Source organism: Protopterus annectens, chromosome 8.part1 (assembly GCF_019279795.1).
Source record: "Protopterus annectens isolate FY-2018-M chromosome 8.part1, PAN1.0, whole genome shotgun sequence".
Classification (NCBI taxonomy): domain Eukaryota; kingdom Metazoa; phylum Chordata; order Ceratodontiformes; family Protopteridae; genus Protopterus; species Protopterus annectens.
In genome coordinates this window covers 241,020,837-241,042,465 of record NC_056742.1, presented here as the reverse complement: position 1 = coordinate 241,042,465, position 21,629 = coordinate 241,020,837, and the positions used below count along the sequence as shown (strand labels likewise).

Genomic DNA, 21,629 nt, shown 5'->3' with positions numbered 1-21,629 from the left:
TTTTTATTTTTGTTCTCCAAGTGTATTTAACAATATGTGAGGTCTTTTAAGGAGGAAAAAAGCTTTTTTTTAACAAGAAGTGGTTTTGCATTAATTGATTTTCCTTTTTGATTGGACAAGTTAAGTGACATCATTATTTTATATTTAAATAAGGTATGTTTAATGTTTGAATTATTCTGAAGAAGTTCTAATTATTAAAGGAACAAAAGTGCTTAATTAAGCTCTCTTTTTTGTGCCTTAAGTCTACACTGTTTGTTTTTCAGTAATACAGTAATTAGTTTATCATCTAAATTGCCCATTGCTTAGTTTTTTTCTAATCTGGAGGAATTCTATGTGAGCAAAGGGTCACTTTCGGGGACAGATACTTCAGTATAATATTGTCTATATGGAAATTCTAAAGTTATTAGGTAACAGTACTGTTATATCTGAATCTTGTCTTCACACAATAGCAAGAACTAAATTTAGTGGTAAATTTCCAATAGTGGTGTGAACTATTATAGTGGAAGGAAGAACATTCCATGCATTTTTACCTCATGCTAAAAATGCATTGTTACTGAATTCGAATGAGTACTGGAATACAGCCAAAGTAAGAAGTGATGGTGAACAGTGCGGTGGCCTGGTGAAATAATTAAGTTTTAGTGCCCTGTCAAATGCAAGTCAGTATTCTTTGTTTAGCAGTTTGTACTGTACAAATCAACAGCTTGGCTCCCTGTTAAATGGGTAATTGCCATGTAAAGGCAGTAGTATTCATTTCTGTGTAAGTTTGTAACAAACAAGGAGATTTTATTTAGTGTATTTTACAAATTTTATGCAATTGCATAGCAAATTGATAAAGTTAAATGTGTACCGTGAGGTGGGAGGAAGTATTTCTTTCCCCAGAGTTTTTCTGATCCCCTCAGTAAAGAGCATTCTTCTTGCCTTCATTCATCTAATTATCTTCCAACTCATCACACCAAATAGTATGTAGCCTTGAAGTCTTGCCTGGTCGTTCCACCCAGCCCCTCACCTATTAAGCTCTATTTGGCAACAATCTAGCTAATAATTCATGTTTAAAGAAGGGTTCACAGACACTGCACCTGCGGACTGCAACAAAAATGCAGTTTCTTGTCAGAGATGCTGTTCTTCAGTGGGCATTGTTGCTATCAGAGAATTCACTTTTCTAAACATGTAGCAACCTGTAGCTGGCTATTCCAGTGTTTGGAATGCTGGAGGTAAAGTCTGTTGCATGAATGGTGTGGGAAGGAAGAAATATAATTACTGTGTGTGTGTGTGTGTGTGTGTGTGTGTGTGTGTGTGTGTGTGTGTGTGTGTGTGTGTGTGTGTGTGTGTGTGTGTGTGTGTGTGTGTGTGTTTGTGGGTTCTGGTTTTGTGGGAGTCAGTAGACAGTTTTGTCATGTAATTGTGTTATAGCTGTCCCTTTTCCTGTTCCTTGCCACCACTGATTTTGGCACTTTCTTTAATCATACTTCAATACCTTGATTTCATAACTATATTTGCTTTCACTGTTTGTAAATGGTTCTCTGGCTGTATATTCTCCCCCAGTCATACCTCTCAACCTCTTCGAGCAAGAAATCTGGGCAAAGCCATAAATAAAATTGGGACAATGGCTCAAAATAGGCAAAATTTTTAAATATTGCTCTTACTCTTAAAAAGTTAATAGAATAACAGGTTTTACATTAGCATGAATTTTCTAAATGGTATGAAGTCTGAAACTTAAATGCCTGTCATTATTTGTTAACTTTAATATTTAATGATTTGCCAGTAATTTGCCAGAAAACCACAATTTTTTGAAAAACAGACCAAAAATATGATGCAAAAATCTGTATGTTCTGCAAAAATCTATATAGTTGAGAGGTATGGCCCCAGTTTGTTACCCAAAGCTTACTCATCATTGTCACCCAGCTTTGCCGCAGTCTTGTCAGTGGCATTTATCATTTCATGCATAACCTTGCGAGTATTATTACTAAGTTAAACCAACAGCTTAACCTGCTGTGCATTCTGAACCCATAATATACACCAAATTAGGGGAACCTTTTGGCAGTCATGGCCAAATTATCTCTAGTCTTTGTAAAAGCCTTATTCCACCAAAAAGAAAAGACTGAAAGAATCTGTTAGGAGTACCCAGTTTAAAGAGTTAAAAAATCAAATAATACTGAATGTATGCATAGTATTAAGAGTAGGAACTATGGAAAAAGACAGGCAATCTAAAATCATCAATAATTATGCAGATGCACATTTTTCATGTTCTATATTGTGTAGTGCAAACATTTTTAACTTAGACTTCCAAAGAAATTGCACAAACTATGAGGTGCTGGTTAAGGTACTGTCTAAAATAATTCTGTTTTAAGTTCTCCCCTTATCACTCTCTTTCTTTCTGTCTTTGTCATAAACACATACACGCACACACAAAACCACTCATTTTTATCCATTTCTTATATCTTTTACTTGAAAGGGAATAGTTATTATTCTTGCAAAGGTCAGTTTCCAAAACTAATTGTATTATCTTAGAAACACTCACAAAAGTTCCAAAATGTATAAAAATATATTTAAAGTGTGCAGTTGTTAAGTGTGTGACATACTGTGTTATTAAGCACTCTAAAACTGTGTATTAGAATGTATATGTGACTCCCTTCATAAATCAGAACAACTTGATAGCGTCTATAAGCTATGCGTTAGTTAATTTATCATGTAACTCTGAATATATACCACCAAGGAGATGCTTCCACATATTTGGAGTATACAGTCTTTAGGGACTTTCTTTTCAGTCTGGTTATACCAGGCGGTCTAATAAAGTTAAAGAGGAGATGAAGAACATGATAGAGGTAATAAATGGTGTATAATGTGTGGAAATGGAGCAGATCAACAAATCCTTGAGACTTAATTAACTAAACTGGGAAGCCGGGTAACTTTCAAATAGAAATACCACATGCAGTATTTAAAATTCTAAATGTATTTCATTAGTAATTTACAATAAAGGCAGATCCAGGTTTGTGAACAAAAATGTAATATCTGCAATATGATTTGTAGCCTGTTACCTAAGAAGCATTGCCACTTATATAGATCTAATGCACCAATGACTGATCTGTTCTTTTTTTTATTATGCCCAGATACTCATTCCAGACTGGAGCTTCGGAACGATGTTGAGGAGGGTCTTCATATTCTTCCAATAATAGTGAGTGACTCAGGCGAGCCACAGCAGCATAGTGAGGCACTTCTGAATGTAACTGTGTGTCACTGTGACAATAATGGGAGCTGTAAGCCGGGGTTAGCAGCCATCTTTAATAGCAGTATTGGACTTAGCTTTGGAGCCCTAATGATTATCCTTGCCAGCATCATCCTTCTTCTCTGTAAGTAAAAACAAAAGGATTCCTGAAAGGCTGTAATGTAATAAGGTTGAATGCCATTATTCTGTATTTGTTTTATAGCAGATAAGACAATTCAGGCACTGATACTTTAAAGTTAATTATGAGGCCTACAATTGCATATTATAGTTCAATGCCCTCACTATGCACATATCTGAATATGTCCACACCCACATGAACACCATCTATTTGAATATTACTAGGCAGCAAAGGAGAAGGCTAGAAAGAACTTCCTCCTTCTATAAATCCAAACTTTCAGCATGTTTTGCCTGCCTGGGCACCTGATTACTGCAGCCTATAGTCTTGAGACACACATCTTCATTTTTGTGGTTTGCACAGGCCAATTAAAATATTGTTATCATAGCATTGTTGACAGTAATGTCTAATATGTTCGTGTTAAATAACTTGTTATTCCTGTACTGTTTTCAAAGACAAATGTAAATGTAGAAAAAAGCTGACAACTCTCCCAGGAAGCTAAGCAGGCTAGTTCTTCTCTCCTGAAGAGCAACAGAGCAGACTGATATCCAGTGTTCTGCTATAGCAACACACATGCTTCACAATGCATCATAATAGTGTTAAGCACTGGTTTGTTTTTCATTTATATTTATCAAGCAAACATGCTGACCAAGAAAGAATACTTGTATCCTCTGAACTAAAAAAATATTGATTTTTTTATTATTACTGATACTTGGAATCCTATATCATTTAAAGCAAAGTAAAATGACAACCGCCTGCATTTGAACAGATTATTACAACACAAAAAAGTGGATTAGCCAGATAAACATATATCAGAAAGAAGAAACATTATTTTCATACATAATGTAAAATGTTTTACTTGTTGCATAGTCTGGAAATGAAGTGATGGAATACATATATGTTGATAACTGAGATGTATATTATCACACTTGTACCTGTATGGCCTAGAAATTGCACGTAATAGTTTTCTGGGATTAAAGATGCAGCCTGGTTCTTTGGCATAATGGAATAAAAAACAGACTATAACCAAGACACCCTAAAACTGAATATTGGCATAAATTCTGGAAGAGTCTAATTGACAGGCTGACACTGGCTTACCCCTCCTGGGGGAATGAAGAGGTGATTGTGGTTGGCTAGTCACAACCATAAAAGCAGAAGCTTGCATAGCAGTGAACAACCAAGATCACAGACATTAGCTTAGCCATCCCAAGCCAGTAATGACAGCTGTTGTTAGTATATGGATGGAAGCATTCAAATGTACTGCCCCACAAAGATACAGGTGAACTCTTGAGCCACCAGAGACAGGATTCATAGGTAGTTACTAGTCATGCAGTCCAGGAGACCATTGAGAAGCATAACCCAATTTCCTAATTCCCCCAAAGCATTGCATGGTTAAATGACTTGCTCAAGGACATACAATAAGTAAATGAAGGCTGTGGGAAAATTCTGTGCTACAGAAAGAGGCTCATTAACAGCTCACAGCCTTAATTATTTGCACTAATTGCCACTCAAAATTAAATCCCGTCACCTGGGGGGGGGGGGTAGAACCCACAGTCTTCTGACCATCCAGCACCAAAGGTGACTATGCTACCCGTATAACCACTGATTGTTAGTTGTTAACTAGAAATGCTGTCATTGCTGGGATGCTGTCAAGGGTACTAACCATCTCTATGGTTGTCTGGATAATGGCACCTCCAGTCAGTGCTCACCTTCATGAGTGGGATACCTAGTAAAGGAAATTAAATGGGCTCTGGACTGATAGGGAAAGCTCTATTGTCAACAAGTAGTTATGCTAAAACATAGAGAAAAAAAGAAAAAATTTTGCCAGGACACTATGAGAAGCTATTTCATTCTGCAAACAGTATAATTTTTTAATTCCACTTGAAGACCCATGAATATTAAGATGGGTGGAGGGATCCCCTGTTTAGCATCTGATGAAAAGGGCAGCAGACTCAAGTAGTATGGCATTCCACATATACCACACTCGGGTGCCAGGGTTTTGATTATGAGCTCAGTTGTACCTTTAGACTGGAACCTATAGCTTTCTAGTTCCAAAGCAATTCTGCTGCCAGCTGTACCACACAAGTAAATTAAGAATTAAAGAGCACTGTGTGTGATCTTGTGTCTGATGGATGTTTCATATGGTTTACTATCAAATGACTGAAAATCAGAAGACTGAATCCCGAAAAGACTGAACATTCAAAATATTGAATACAATTTTTAATGCAAGAGGCAAGCCCCCCTGCTCCTGTCATGTGAAGGGAGGGCTGCGCCCCCCCCACACCCCCTGATAACTATATATATATATATATATATATATATATATATATATATATATATATATATATATATATATATATATATATGTATATATACCAACTCCAAGATCGCACAACAGTGGAGAAGGGGAAAATTCCATCATTCAGTATTTTGAATTTTCAGCCTTTTTGGAATGTAGTCTTTTGATTTTCAGTCATTTGATAGTAAACCGTTTCATATAACCTGTGAAAGGGAAACAGTCCCTTTTTGGTTTCCCTTGTTATTTTGTCATATTTATTTGCACATCATTTTATTCTACCTAGGCAAGAGAAGGAGTATGAATTCTTGTTGCTCCTTTGCCTTTCCCCAAGAGCAAATAGTCCTAGTGCAAAATTTGCTTTGAATTCTCATGAAAGAGCAGAGTGTAGCTACTGTGACTGTATGACGATAATGCATTTCATGTACTTTTCATTTTATGTTCTCACTAATTAAGTTGCAACCTGTCAAATCTTGATATGTGACTGGCCTATGAGATCATCTGTATCTAAAACTTTTGCCAGTTGTGGACTTCCAAGATGGCTGCATAGTGATCAACAGCTCAATTTCATTTCTCCTAGTGTGAAAACAGAAACTGAGAAATGGAGTGCCATTAAAACTGTTAGCTGGGTAAAATTCAGTTACTATTAAGTAAACTGATAGGATGCCAGCAAAGAAAATTTTAGAGAACCTGAAAGACAATTAAGCAAAAAAGGTGAAGATGAAACATTAGTTGGGAAGGATCCTGAAGCTCTTCCGCAAAAAAGCAGTTCAAGCTTCAGCTTTGGTTCAAAAGATAGCTTCCAGTAATTTAGAGGAAAACTAGAAAATGTACTCAGAGGCGATTAAAATAAATGAAACATTGAAAGAATACTTCAACTCAGATAACAAAAGGCTTGAAAATACATAATAAACTTTAACTAGCTATTTAAATGAATTAATAAAGCTGCAAAACTCAGATGTTGAAATGAAGAAAAGGGTGGCTGAGCATGAAGCTTTATAAAAAGAGCTGTTTCAAAAAATAGTAGAATCAGAAGACAGGGCACACAGAGAAAATCTGATATTTTCTGCTGTACCAGAGAGACTGGAAGGAACAGACTGTATTAATTTTATAAAAGCACAAATAAACAACTGGACTGGTGTTTCACATCAAGCTTTGTTAATTGAAAGGGCATATCGATTTTATGTTTTAAACCTAGCCATGAAAAAGCAGCAATACCTGTATTAGTAATCATATCAGCAGAAAGAGTTAATCCTGGCAAAACTGTGGCAGAAGGGACAACTATTAAAAAAAGAGATAGCAGAGTGTTTGTGGGAAATGATTATTCACTGTACACCAGACAGAACAGAAACAAATTTATTCTAGCAATCAGGGAGTATTGAGAGGCAGATGTAAGATTCAAGCTGTTGTATACAGCTATCTTCAGAGTATTTTTCTTGGAAGATCAAAGACATTTCTTTGATGCAGAACATACATGGGAGGACATAAAAAGTTTATCCAACAAAAAGTGAGCCAGCAAGCCACAGGGTACTCTGCTTCTCATTCTTACGACAATAAAGTTCACAAAGAGATTGTTCCAAACCAAAATGCTTGAGAGACAGAAAAAGCACAGGAATTGACAAGCCATATAAGGAATACCTTTGACTTGAACCACAGTCTTATGTTTAGAGATGGGGATGATCAGGAAGGAAAAGAACAACACTGAAATTAGTGAATAAATGTTATATTATAAAGCATCAATCATATTTGTGAAATATTACTTTGCAAATAAAGTTTCTGAGAAAAGACTTGACTTTTGTTGACATTGTTAAATTTGACTAGAGAGCATATACCCCACATTATGTCTTTAGTGTCTAGAATGACACTAAAGGGAAAGAAACTATAATTAAAACAAATTTTGCTTGTATTAGTATTTGTATAAACATTTCATCATGTAAGCTGCATGTTATATTGTAAAGCAGTTTTGTATATTTTACAGTCATGTATTTTAAATGTGAAGGGTGAATCTTTTCAGTAACTGTTGTATGTGTTAAAGATATTAAAGTAAACAAATACTTTTTAGTTGTAAGAAATATAAGTTTTATACAATATTATGAAAAAAAGTCTGAACAAGAGCAAGTTTAAGCTAATATATTGCTGTGTTCTTGGGGTGCTATGGTGGGGATGGAGTGCAAATGGCTACTGATTTTATTATATGTAGAACTAAGATGATAATTTCCCTTGTTTTTATTAGGGATGCTGTTTAGATTAATGTCCTTGGCTTAAGCTATAAATAAGAGTTTTTGTAAGCAAATAGGCATGAAAAATATGACAAATGATGAAAACCGTGATACATGCTAAGCTTCTTGCATCTGTAGACATATTAACATTTTCCCCCATTGGTACATGTTCTCAGTGTGAGACAAGAAGTCTGCAGCTGAAGGCAGTTAGACTGGGGAATTCTGTACATTCTCTTTTGAAATTTACAAAAATGCCTTCATGCATCTGCAAGTTGTTAGCTGTTTTTATTTCTCATTTCTGACTACTTGTGTGTGGAGACAGGCTGTTTGCTGGTGAATGCAGGTGAGTTCTGAACATTCTCTGCTGAGGGAAATCCAAATTTTAAAGGTACAATTACAAACAGTTCAGTGAAAAAATAAAGTTTGTAATTATGGGAACTGAATAACCGATAGTAGCCTCCCTAGCAGCCTCAATACTTTAATGCATTTAATAGAACAGTGCATAATTTAGTTTTGTTTAAATGTAGCCAATACACTTTTTCTAAGTGCTAAAATGTATTGTTATTTTTCTGAAAGCATAAAAGCTGTTTTTCACATCTGGGAGAGGACTAGAGATGAGAAAAGGAAAACAGCAATCAGTGTAAGTGGGGACACAGGCTGTAAAATGTGCTTTAACATGAGTAACGTTAATTTTAGATTAGGTTATGCCTGTGGATGCAGCTATTGATTTGGGGCAGTTATTCCAATCTGGAGGGTTAAACTACATGTGTTAAAAGCGCACTTAGTTTTGTTTGTTATAATTTAAAAGGGGATAGGGTGTTTTAAAAATATAGTTAATTTTTTGATGGTTTTCATTAAAACAAAAAGTCTTAAGAAATGTGACATATGTTCAAATGGAGATGAAAAGAAATAACTGTATAAAAGATCAGCTTGCCAAATGTTAGTGTGCACATATAAGACAAATGTTGAAAATATACATTCAACAAAAGACTGTTGTGTAATAAGTGGGAACAATAGCTTTTTATCCATATGGATAAATGGCCTTACAGGTATAGACAAAAAGGAAATAGTTTTAAATTATGTTAATAAATGCAGAGTGCAATTAGCAATGCTGCAGGAGACACATTAAGAAAAAATAAACATGAGAATTTGACAAATAAAGGATTTCAGGATGGATATTCAGCAGAATATTAGAGACAAGTGAAAAGGGAATAATTATACTAATTGCTAGAGGGACTACAATTGTGATAGAAGAGGGAAAAAAGATAATAAGGTTAGATTTGTGGTAGTAAGGGGTTACTGGGCAGGGAGGGGTGATTGCACTGACATGTATTTATATTCCGCCAAAAACTGCTATTATGGAGCTTAAGAATATTTTTGGAGAAATAATCAGCTTTCAGCAGGGAATATTACTTATAGTTGGGAAATGGAACTTGATTTGCAATAGTGAGGATGTATCAGGGGAACCTAGAAGGGTAAATATAACAAGAGAGGATAGATTTCTGAAGACATTTATGAAAATGTTCGGTATGGAAGATATATATTCAGAAATAGGGGCTTGGACAAAATTTACATATTATTCTCCAAGGTACGATAACTGGGCTAGATTGGATACAAATTATATTTCACAGGTATATGTGCATTTAACTGAAAGCATTAACACACACCCAATAACTATTTCAGATCATGCACTGGTAAAAGCTAAGATAAAAAGGCAGGGTGATAAAGTAAAAATGAGACACTGGTGCTTTCCCACCTACCTGTTAAAAAGAGAGGAATTTTAGGAATAAGTAGTGAGAATTATTTGAGAGTTATTAGTAAAAATTTAAATCTACTCAGAAGGAATAGTTCATGAGTGTGATAAAATGAAAATGTTTAAAAACAGAGTAGAATAGAAGAGAAAGAGACTGGTTAAGAAGTAATCAGTATTATTTAAAGGGGCTGACAAAGGTTAAATTATTACAGAATAAGGAGAATCTGCAGAGTGCTAAAGAGAATATAAGGGAGTATTTAGATAATATGCATGAGTTTAGAAAGATTGCTGGTTAGTAATTATTTTTGATAACACCTCCAGAGCACTTTTAGGACAGTGACTAAGGCAACAGAAAGTAGAAAGGCTTGTAACCAAATCTAGGGATGCTGTGACAAGAAAGATAACCGAGATCCTGTAGAAATATTAGAGATATTTCAGAAATTTTATGAAAATTTGTATAAAACAGAAATATTTATGGAAGACTTAAATATGCCAAGACTAGAAGAGGATGAGGCTGAACTAATAGTCAAGATAGAAGGAGATGATGTAAAAAGCAGTGATATACAATCAATCTGCAGGGAAGTCTCCAGGGACAGATGTTATTCCTGTGAAAGTTTGGAAGTTAGGAGGGAAGAAAGTGATAAAAATCTGGAAGATTTTGTTTAATACTATTTTAAAAGCTGGGGAAGCACCAGCATCTTGGAAGAAAGCTGTTCTGGCTGTATTACACAAAGAAGGTAAAGACCCATCAGACACCACCTCATACAGACCCATTTTAATTTTAAAAGATGAGTATAAAGTATGTAAATGTCTATACTTGCTAAAAAAATGACAGTGGTTTTGCCAACATTAATAGATGTGGATCAGTGTTGTTTTTTGGAGGGGAGGCAAACATTTGACAACATTAACAGAGCAAGGATGTTCCAGAGGGATGCAGAATGTAAGAAAATACTATTGCTGTTGGTGGGTCTTGATGCAAAGTTTTCAACATAGTAAGCTGGGATATCATGAGTAGAGCAATGGAATCATTGCATTCCTTGATAAAATAATAAGGTTAAATAGGATATATGAAGTATAGGAGGCAAAAAATTAAAATGTGCAGGTTCCTGTCTGATACATTAAGTTTGGACAGAGGAACCAGACAGGGGTATCCTCTTTCTCCTTTGCAATTTGTGTTATATGTAGAGCCACTGTCAAAGAAAATAAGGGACTAAGAATTTCAGGAATATAATTGGTATGGCTTTATTTGCAGATTATATTATTTTGTACTTGATAAATCCAGAAAAGGACATCTAGGTGTTGTGGAACATGTTGAGACAGTTTCAAGTCTTTTCAGGATATAAAACTAATGAAGATAAAACAAATGCTATAGCCAATTATTTACGCAGTCATGACTTAGCTCAGTATTAATAATATTTATGGGGTCCCTACTAATTACTCATACTTTTTAAAGTTTGCATGTCATATGGTCAACACCATATGATTGAACTTTAAAAAGTTTGAAGGTGAAATGCAACAAATCCGTACAGCACAGAATGGGAAAATTTCCCTTTTCTGCACTGAAGTGCGATCTCTGAGTTGGCATATTTAAGTATCGGGGATGTGGGGGGTATCGGGGGGTTTGCCCCCCTGCTCAGAGTGTTGAGGTAAGATTTTTTTTTTTAAGTTTTTTTTTTATATTTTCAATTTTTCCAACTTTGCTCATATGTTGTCGAACATATGAAGTTCGAAGTTTTGAAACATTGAATATATAATATAGACCCTATTTATGGGGAAATAACAAGATGAAGTATATAGGCTTCTGTCAAGGCAGCTAAGGATGTGTGGGAAGAGACTAAACAAAAGGTAATGCAGCACCTGAGAAACTGGAAGCTCTTGTTTATATGTATAGAGAGTAATATGCAATCAGTGAAACTGGTTTTAGTCCCTTTAGTTTTATATACAGGGAAAGCATATTTTTATCAACCACAGGAAAAGTTGTGGAGGAAATTATCTGAAAATATGTTTGAGGGGCCAGAACTTACTAGAGAAAACTGATAAAGGAAATAAAGTATTGGGAAAAAAATAACTTAAGAGGGAAAGGTGTAACAATGGGGTGAGGTCAAGAAGAAGTTTGGACTGCAGGTTAGTGACTGCCTTCCCTAGCAGGGATTCATATCGGAGTATAGGCAAAGAGAAAGGGATATGGGAGTCCCAAGTGAAAGACTTCTTTGTTAGAGTATTTTGCTCAAATATAGAACAGAAGCAGATGTTAAAAGGGGGATAATTAGTAGGGCATATAAAATATTGTATGATAATGTTAAGAAATAATCAGAGAAGGTTAGAAAAGATTGGAAAGAGAGACAGGAAAAGAAAAGCCATGTACAACAGAACAATGGGAGGGCATATGTATGACTCACAAGAATGCAACAGAGTCAGAAGGTTTAGGATTTTTGCATGGAAGTATTCACATAGGTATTTTTATACCTTAAGAAGATTTAAAAGATTTTTTTCCTCAGGTAGATAGCAAATGTTGGAGGTGTGATGGAAAAGAAAGAGATAACTGGGAATATGTTTTTTTGGGAGGGTAATGAGTTGACAGATTTAAAAAAATTCCTACACAGTACTCTGTTAGAAATATTGAGTGAGCAAATGGCTGTAACTACGGAAATTATTCTTTTAAGCAGAGACACAGGATCTGAATTGCTTAGACCCGCCAAGATCTTATTAATTCAGTTCTGTTGGCTACAAAAAGCAATTACTAGAAAATGGAAATCAAAATCTAAACCAACTGTATTTCAAGTATTAAATATAGTAAAAGAAATAAAAGTCCTGGAAGAGGGATCATTAGAAAAGGGAAGGAACAAATTGCATAGAAATAAATGGAAATTGTAGGAACAATACGTGCAGACTAATGTTCAAAAGGAGGAGGGGTGAGGTTAAGAGAAAGCAGTAAGTGAATGATTTATGTAATGTTAGACTGAAAGACAGTTTTTATGTAGAAAGAAAACATGTAATGTATCATCATTATCAGTCCCCCTTTTTCTCATTTTCTACATGGGGTTGGGATGTTGTGTTACCATCTCTATCGATTCAATGCCACACTCCTGCCTTCTTCAACACTCATGCCTGACTGTCGCAGATCTTCTCTTACATAATCCATCCACCTGTTTGCTAGACACCCTCGTTTCATCTTGCCTTCTTCCTGTCTGTCCCAAATCTTCTTCACCAGATTCTCTTCTGCTTTTCTTCATATATACCTGAACCACAGTAATTTGTTCTCTTTGATCTTTTATGCAATTGGAACTACTTTGGCTTCTGCTCTTAAGTTCTGTTTTCTTCATCTGTCCCACAGTATGCATCCTACCACCCATCTCAGGCACTTCATTTCCATCACCTCTAACTTCCTAATCTGCTCAGCCTTTACTGCCCAGATTTCTGTACCATACAGTAGCACTGGTCACACCACTGTTTTATACACCTTACTTTTCAGCTTCTTTGACATTCTTCTGTCATACACTACACCTGACACTCTATGCCAATTGGCTGCAATCCTTCTGATTCTAGCTTTGAGCATTTCATTCATACTTCCCTTCAACTCAACCACCTCTCCCAAATACTTGAAGTTGTAAATCTGTTCCACTATCTTCCCTTCTATCTCAGTTCTCAGCTTCTTCTGATTTCTTCCATTTGCTGCCATTACCACTGTATTTTTCTGTACTTGTTTTCATCCCATGTGTCTTCAGTTTTGCATTCCTTTCCCCTATCTTTTGCTGAAGTTCTTGCTCAGTCTGCCTGTGATGCCACATCATTTGCATACAGCAGCTTTGTTGAACTGTCTCCACTGACCTGTTTACTAATGTAGTTCATCACCAGTATGAACAGCAGTGGGTTCAGAGCTGAACCCTGATGCACACCCACTCCCACTGGAAAACCTTCTTTGAGACTGAACACTGTTCATACTTGAGTCATTGGGTCCTTCTACATAGCCTGCATTAATTTTACCAATGTTTCTGGGATTCCAAAATCACCACAGGACTGCCCAAATCAACTTTCTTGGGACCGTGTCATATGGTTTCTTCAAGTCTAGAAATGCCCAATTGGACGCTTTCTTCAGCTCTAGATTTTTCTCAACTATCTATCTCACTGCAAACATTGGGTCAGTTGTGCTGCATCCTGGTCTGAATCCAAACTTCTCATCTCACATCTTACTTTCTATTACTCTAAATATTCATTTATCAGTCACCCTGTTCAGAACTTTCATGCAGTGAGACAGGAGTTTGATACCCCTGCATGTATGCTTATCCTCCAGTCATCTGTGATACACCTGTGTCTCCACACTGCTATGAGTACCTCAGGAGCCATTTCTCCTCTAGGTAACCCAACATCTTTTTCATATCTCCCGTGAAGTCATTTGAGCCTGCTGCATTCACTGACTTCATTTTCCTTAGTGCTGTTCTTATTTCTTCAGGTCCTCGGGCTGATCTCTGTTGACCTTAGGGCCTTCTTTGACCACTGCTTGCAGCTGATTTTGGCAACCTGTGGTTTATGCTGTGGGCCAAATATTTCATTGGGGTTGACTTTAAAATCACTGATTCTACCCCAATGTCCTTTCCTTACTAGGAAGGAATCTACCTGAGCTGAATGTTGGCCACTTTTGTAACTGACGTGAATGTCACTCTTTCTTAATCATGTGTTTCCTACTATCAAGCCATTCACCAGACAGAGGTCTATAATGACCTTTCTTTTTTATTCCTATTGCCCCACCCATGTGGACCCAGGCAGTCCTCATATCCTGTTCTGTCTGTCCCAATATGCGTATTTAAGCCCCCCATTATCAACCATGCTGTCTTGTTGTCCTGCTTTATCTAGTAGGTCTTGTGACTGCTGTCTGAATATACTGTTCACTATCAAAACCTGTGGAGCATAGGCTGAGATTATGAATACTTTCCTATCATTACACTGGAGTCTGATTCCCTTCAGTCTGTCTTATTTCTGATGATGTCCTTCACTGCCTTCTGCAGCCTGTCTCTCACCACAATTCTCACACTTTTCTAGCGTGTCCTCCTTCTGAGTAGTAGGCTCCTCTGAATCCCAAGCCAAGTGGATGTGATGCACTACTCTTCCATCTTGTCTGTTGTATATATAGGATGTACAGCTTTATCTGTACCAGCATGTCATCCACTTCCAGGCTCTGGACTATCAGTGAACCTACACAAAGTGTAGCAATTCTTAGCTCATGTTTGGCAGGTTGATTGGTTTTACATCCAGATTTTGCACAACAGAGCTATCCCAGGTAACCCAAGCTGGGCAACTGGGCACAGTCTGGCCAGTAGCTTATTGACCTAGGGCTGCTGCTGGGCTTTACAGAGGGTACATAATGGCCAATAGGGCTACTTACACCCCTCCCATATTAGCATGGGTCCCTGTCTTAGGTCAAAGTAGGCCGGGTCCTCAACCCACTTATCACCAGTAAATACACCTAGAGCCATATTTTACACCATCAAGTGGCTAGCTCTGCCACAACATGCAGTCTATGATCCGTGTTCTCCTAGCTTAAGGATGCTGTGCACTGTAGTTGATGCCAAAAACAATTGGTCTGTACAACTCTTTCCCCTTTATGGCAGCACCTCCATTTATTGGTGAATTTAAGACAGAAACACTCAGCATGTTTTTCAAACACACAAGAGACACAGGAAAAACATGCAAACTCCAAACAGGCATTGGCCAGAGGTCAAGATCAAACCTTGTACCTTGTGCATGGGAAGGTGAAGACCTTAACCATTATGCCAACTCTTCTTTCATATAATGTATAATGTGTGTAAATGAAAAAAATATTAATATGGTTTGTTTTCTTTTCTATAAATGTATAAGTGCCTACGTCATGATACTTTAATAAAGGTGTTTAAAAAAATACCCTTTGCCAGTTGTACCAAAGTTTGCAATATGCATGCATTATTCACACAACTGGAATGACATGTTCATCTACCACTGTCCCTGCTGTTGGCAGATTCTCCACACCACAGATCAGGTGGTAATATCTTGTGCTTGCTCCACATGCAGGTTTCTGATAACATAGTGCAAAGCTTCTGTATCACTTGTTTTTCTCTCTTTTCAGGGCCTTTTCTTTGCCCATCAGGCTAGAATAGTATTATTTTTGATTAGTACATTCATCTGCATCCCAGTAGGCATATCATGCTTTACCCAGTAAGGGGGTAGCTTCAGAAAACTGAATTTTAAATGTATATGACTCAAGGTAGATTCAGCAGCTAAGGTTTTAAATTCTTGTACTTGCAGAATGAGTACTAGATTATTCAGCTGAAATGTGTTCATAAGTGACAGAACCTGCAGATTTGTAATTAGAATGGAACTTTTTATCTCATTTCAGACTGTTGGATTCCAATTCATGAAGGAATGTCATTTGGGAGAGTAACACCATTACTGTTAGGAGGGCAAAGCGATTTTGCTTTTGCCACCCATCCTCTATTCCATTGATGTACATTTGGCAGAACTTTAGAAAAGTGATCACTGTCCAGTAAAGATTCCTTCCTGAGGGAGGTGTCAATTTCTAAGGGGTACTTCAGAGAAATATCAGACTGAAGGAAAGCACCCACAAAGATGACCCAGTTCTATCTTCCTGAGTTCAAAACGTTAACAGAAACATATGCGTTTTTTGTTTGAAGAAAATAATATGTGGTCATCCTGATTTTGCATTTTGGTGTTATACCCATTAATACTGCCTTTGGCTAATTTCTCTGCTTGCTATCTCCCTGCACAAGGTTGGTACTACATAGGTTATAGTCTTAAGAAAGTGAAGTGGTATCTTCTGTCTTTTGTAATAGTTTGGTAGTAATCATGGAATGGAAATGAGTCTGGATTTGAAAGTCTAACTGCACAATGACTAATGTAATAGTTTCTGATGTTTACTTCACGAAAAATAGCCATTTCTGCTTACAGAGGTGCATTACTGGTTTATTTATTTATTTATTTATTTATTTAATAAAAAACACATAACATTTCCACAGTGGTCCTACATATTGTTTAAACATGAAAGATGCATGGGACGTTCCAAATAATATATTGGAGCATATAGTCTATATACTGTGGCATTTTTCTGTAGTAAAATGGTGCAGTTTGTATATTATATTTCTCCCTTCAGTTTTTATACATTTATGTGCATAAAACTAGACAAATGAAATCTGATAATATTTATGAGTGAGTCAAGGGCAGTGCAGTAGATTGTGAATGATATTTCTAATTATATTTATACTGCAGTGAATAAGTTACTTCAACATTTAGATTTTAATATCCTTTTCCTACTTTCTCTGATAGTGTTGCTTCTACTGGTTACCATCTATGAACGTTGTCGACATCGTGAATTTCAAAAAGGGCTTCTGGAGGGATCTGATGATGATATTCGGGACAATGTTCTGAATTATGATGAACAAGGTGGAGGCGAAGAGGACCAGGTGAGGAAACCCCTTCATGCCCCCTTCCATACTGTGCCCTTCCTTATCTATACTGTGCCCTTCCTTATCTATACTGCGCCCTTCCTTATCTATACTGTGCTCTTCCTTATCTATACTGCGCCCTTCCTTATCTATACTGCGCCCTTCCTTATCTATACTGTGACCTTCCTTATCTATACTGCGCCCTTCCTTATCTATACTGCGCCCTTCCTTATCTATACTGCGCCCTTCCTTATCTATACTGTGCCCTTCCTTATCTATACTGCATACTGTACATGTGAAGCAATTTCTGTCAATGTAAAAAAAAACATTCCGTAAATTTGCTTCCAGGCATTGATTAAATGTTATCTGAAACCGTGTAATATTTGGTAAAATCCCAATCTTGAACATCTAATCATGTGATGAATGATTCTTGGAGTTCCATGTGACTTAGAAAGAGCGTTTATTAATGCAGAAAGGCATTGCTAAAGATAATTCAGCTCATGTTGTAGTTACAGCTGCTCTAATATAACTGAAACGGGATCAATTCACATGTGGTGTAGCAGTAATGCCTCTCAGAATGCTTTTGGCCTAGGTCTGAGAGTAAGAGAGACAGAGAGACCCTCAAACATTAGTTGTCATTGGTGTACTGGAACTAACAATTCACTATAAGACAGCAGGATGCTTTAAAAAATATGCCTAGATTTCTGGGTATTTCATATATTACATTCCATTTTTGTACAGAAAGAATAAGCCCTCAGAACCCTTGCTACCAAGCAATACAGCCTTTTTTTAGAAAGAGATATTAGCAGCTACTATTCCAGAGAGGGTATCTCTGTGCTTCCAGTTAGACATTAGTGGTAGAAATGTGAAAAGGAGCAAAGTAAATCATTACATATTTATATGTAAAAATATATTCATTCCACATGCCTGACTCATGTTATTAACAAAGAGTTGAAGCTACAAGGAGCACTTTACTGGCCCTTGGGAAATACTTAGGAAATGTCCAGTTGTTAAGGATTTGGGAACTTGCTTGGGCAGTGACCTAACTTTTGACCAGTATTTACCCATTATTGTGAGAAGGTTTTTCTAAATTGTACAGCTTGTAAACAAAGAGATTGTGTCTAGGTCTAGGGGTTATTTGTCCCTGTTTACTCAGCCCTGATTAGACCAGTCATTGAGAATTGTGTCCCCTTTGGCATTTATCTGTCCAAACACATGCAACAACTGGGCTGCCCACATAGATACCGTACTAAAAGGATACAAGGCCTAAACAGTATGCCCTACATGGACTGACTCATAGCCCTGTCAATATACTCTATGTCCTACAGACTGTTAAGAGGTGACCTTTGTGTGGCATACAAGGCATCCTCTGGGCCAGTACTGATGGACTTACTACACATCAGCAAGTCAAATGGGATTCAAAATACTTTGTCCAAGGATATAAATTTCTTCTGAAACATCAACAGAATGGATTGGAGGGACAGGGAGGTACAGGTATGTCTCTAAGGGGATACCGCTACTCTTGAACAGACTCCCCATCCATGTAAAATAAAGCTCATCCCCGTCCATATTCAAGAGCAACTTGGATGCATGGATGGGAACCAGAAAATTTATGCCAAAACTGCCCCTTAACTATTAATGAAAAGAGGGAACTCCTAAATGCTTTATCCCCAGCATGGGTCCACTCAAATTATTTACAGTATGATTCCAGTTATTCTCACGAGGAGAGTTGTAATATATAATTATCAACCATGGGATGGGTAAGGCCATGGAGCTTTTCTCCTTGGCCCTCCGCTGAAAAAGGGCTCTTCAGCTCATCCAGACATACCCGGTCAACAAATGTAAAATAAATAAATCAATAAAATCTAACACCAAAAATTCACTAGGGTTAAAATGGCCCACAAGGGCAACAAGCCTAATACTTACGCACCTATGAAACAACATGTAGCTTAAGCATAAAATTCCAGGTTGATTTACAGTTCTCTGCATTGCATCAAACACCTTAATCAAACATCTAGGCATGTTTCATATTGGAAGTACTTTTCATACGTCTCAGCTGTCCAGAATATTGCAGAATGTCCAGATTTTTGCCTCATATTTTTGATCTGCTCCTTATAAAATTTTTGTTTTCTGGCAAATCACTGAAGATTGAAGTCATTAAATAATGACAGATATTTGAGTTTCAGAGTTCATATACTTTAGAAAATGAATGCTAATGCAAAACTTGTTATTCTGTCAACTTTCTAAGTTTATAAGAGCAATATTTACAACCTGTCATGATTTTGGACCTTTGTCTCCTTCCACCAATTATTTTTGACAAAGTCCAGAATTTGCGTGCTAAGAGGTTGAGAGGTATGCTGCCTTTACCTAGCTTCATAATAATGTAACCTGACATTTTTATACAGGCCTTTTCTGTATTTTGTCCTTTCCTGTACCAGTCATGTGATCACTAGATCTCATGGCTCAAGAATGTAAGCTATTTATAAATAATCTTTCCAGGTATTTTGTTATTCATTTCAAACATCACAGCTAATGGACTTTAAAATGAGCACTACTGTTAACTTTATGGTTTGTATTCACGCTACAAAATAACAGCAGCTAGAAAACTGGAAGTTTTTACTGCCAGGGTTATTACTTTATTGATACTGGGTTGTTACAGATGCTCGGCTTTGGTTTTTGGTTGCAAAAGTCATATAAGAGGGAAAAGATGAGTTTCATATTTGTTTTACAACTTTTCCCTTTTATCCATATTTGTCTATACTTGGAGTTAGCATATATAAAAATCAGGGGGAACGTGCTTCCCACATTAGCAGATGCAGGGAGGTCTTGAAAAAAAATGTTACGTAACATATTGTGATTTTTTTCAGTGTTTGGGTTTGTGATAGTATGTATAGTATGTTTTATTTACAGTTATTTGAATCTTGACTGGGCAGCACACTGGTGCAGTGGGTAGTGCTGTCGCCTCACAGCAAGAAGTTCCCTGATTTGATTCTCGGCCGGGTTACTGTCTGTGTGGTGCTTGAATGTCCTCCCTGTGTTCATGTGGGTTTCCTCTGGGTGCTCCAGTTTCCTCCCACATTCCAAAGGCATAATGTTGGTGGATTGGACACTCTGAACTGGCCACAGGTGTGAGTGTGTGTGTGTGTGTGTGTGTGTGTGTGTGTGTGTGTGTGTGTGTGTGTGTGTGTGTGTGTGTGTGTGTGTGTGTGTGTGTGTGTGTGTGTGTGTGTAATGGAAGAACAATCATGGTAGGGCTAGCCACCAGGTGGTGTGAACCATATCTCTAGATGATTGTCAGTGTTGAACTGACACCCTGACCCCATGCGGAAAAAATGGGAAAAAAGGGTTGTGGATGGATTGATGGATTTGAATCTTGAGTAAGTAAGATGTGATTAATCACAGTAAGTCACTCCTTAAAATTGCTACATGGTTTGATATTATACTGTACTTTTCCATGTTTATACAGAGGGATAGCTGTGGCTTATTTCTTTGTCTTCCCTTCTGGAATAAACAGCATATGAGACAGGATACTAAAGTAACGTGGGTAACAATAACCAAAAATAAAAACAGTTTAGTGTAAGAGCACCAGTCCAAGGAAAATGTGCACATTTTTACCTTCATAAGTAAATGGTAAAATTTATTATTTATTATCAGTCTGAAATGGACAGATGAGAACCAGTTTCATCTATTGGCATGTATGTAAGAGAGCACTGTTATACAGAGGTAGCACAGCAAGGGAACAACAGAAAATCCTATTAGAAATAGAGGCAGTATTCATTTGGATATTCAGATTAAAAGGATGTCCACGTGCTCAAGGCCATTGGCTTTAGCAGCCTACAATCTTCTTCAGGGAGGATTACTGCAACAGTAAATCAGAACATCGGGTTAATCCAAATTATCTGCCTTCATTCTCAGCCAGAAATGTTACTATCTGTCCATTAGTCCTTATAAAACCCAACACTGCCTTACACCAGCATTCCTTTGAACCTTTGCTATTGCACAAGGCTTCCATACAAATTCAGCATTGCTATGAGCTTTTTTCAATTTTGCTTTGAGTGCTAAATATTCTTCTCTGATGGTAGAATAATTCTGCTGCATGATAATTTGCTATTTTTCTTCAGATAGTTTTAATCAAAGCATCATTATAGTATTTCTGTGATTTTAGTGGTCTGCAGTACATTTTGTACCACATATGATAATTCTGCTTCTTAAAGTACCACCCCATTTTATCTTAATGCTGAGTGCAGGGAATTTGGCAATATACAAGATAAAATGGGTAGTACGGTGGTAAAATCTAATAAATGGTCATCAGTGAAGAAAGGAAATCAAAGTCTGCTCTTCTACTTAAATTATTTTATACGGTACAAAAATTCCACTCACCAGCTTCAGTGCTAGCAAAAGATATACCTTCAGCAATGCTTTAATCGTTATCTAGCTTGGTAGTACCCTATGATCCTGACAGACTAAGAAATTTAATTCAGAGACGAACAAAGCATTTTTCAAGTGTTTCCTCAAACTAGATCTTTTGTAACACCATCTAACTTAACAAATGTAATGTTGCAGCATCTTAATGATACATTGCTAAAACATATC

At 36.8% G+C, this 21,629-nt stretch overlaps 1 protein-coding gene across 1 annotated transcript in view; it reads left to right on the top strand.

Moving 5' to 3' along the window:
* The window catches only part of CDH15 (cadherin 15), a 394,116-nt gene that overhangs the window by 315,465 nt on the left and 57,022 nt on the right, over positions 1-21,629 (top strand). Inside the window, exons 11-12 of the mRNA XM_044081834.1 lie at positions 3,108-3,347; positions 16,918-17,054. Coding sequence (XP_043937769.1) covers positions 3,108-3,347; positions 16,918-17,054 — 377 coding nt within the window. The remainder of the gene's footprint in view (positions 1-3,107; positions 3,348-16,917; positions 17,055-21,629) is intronic.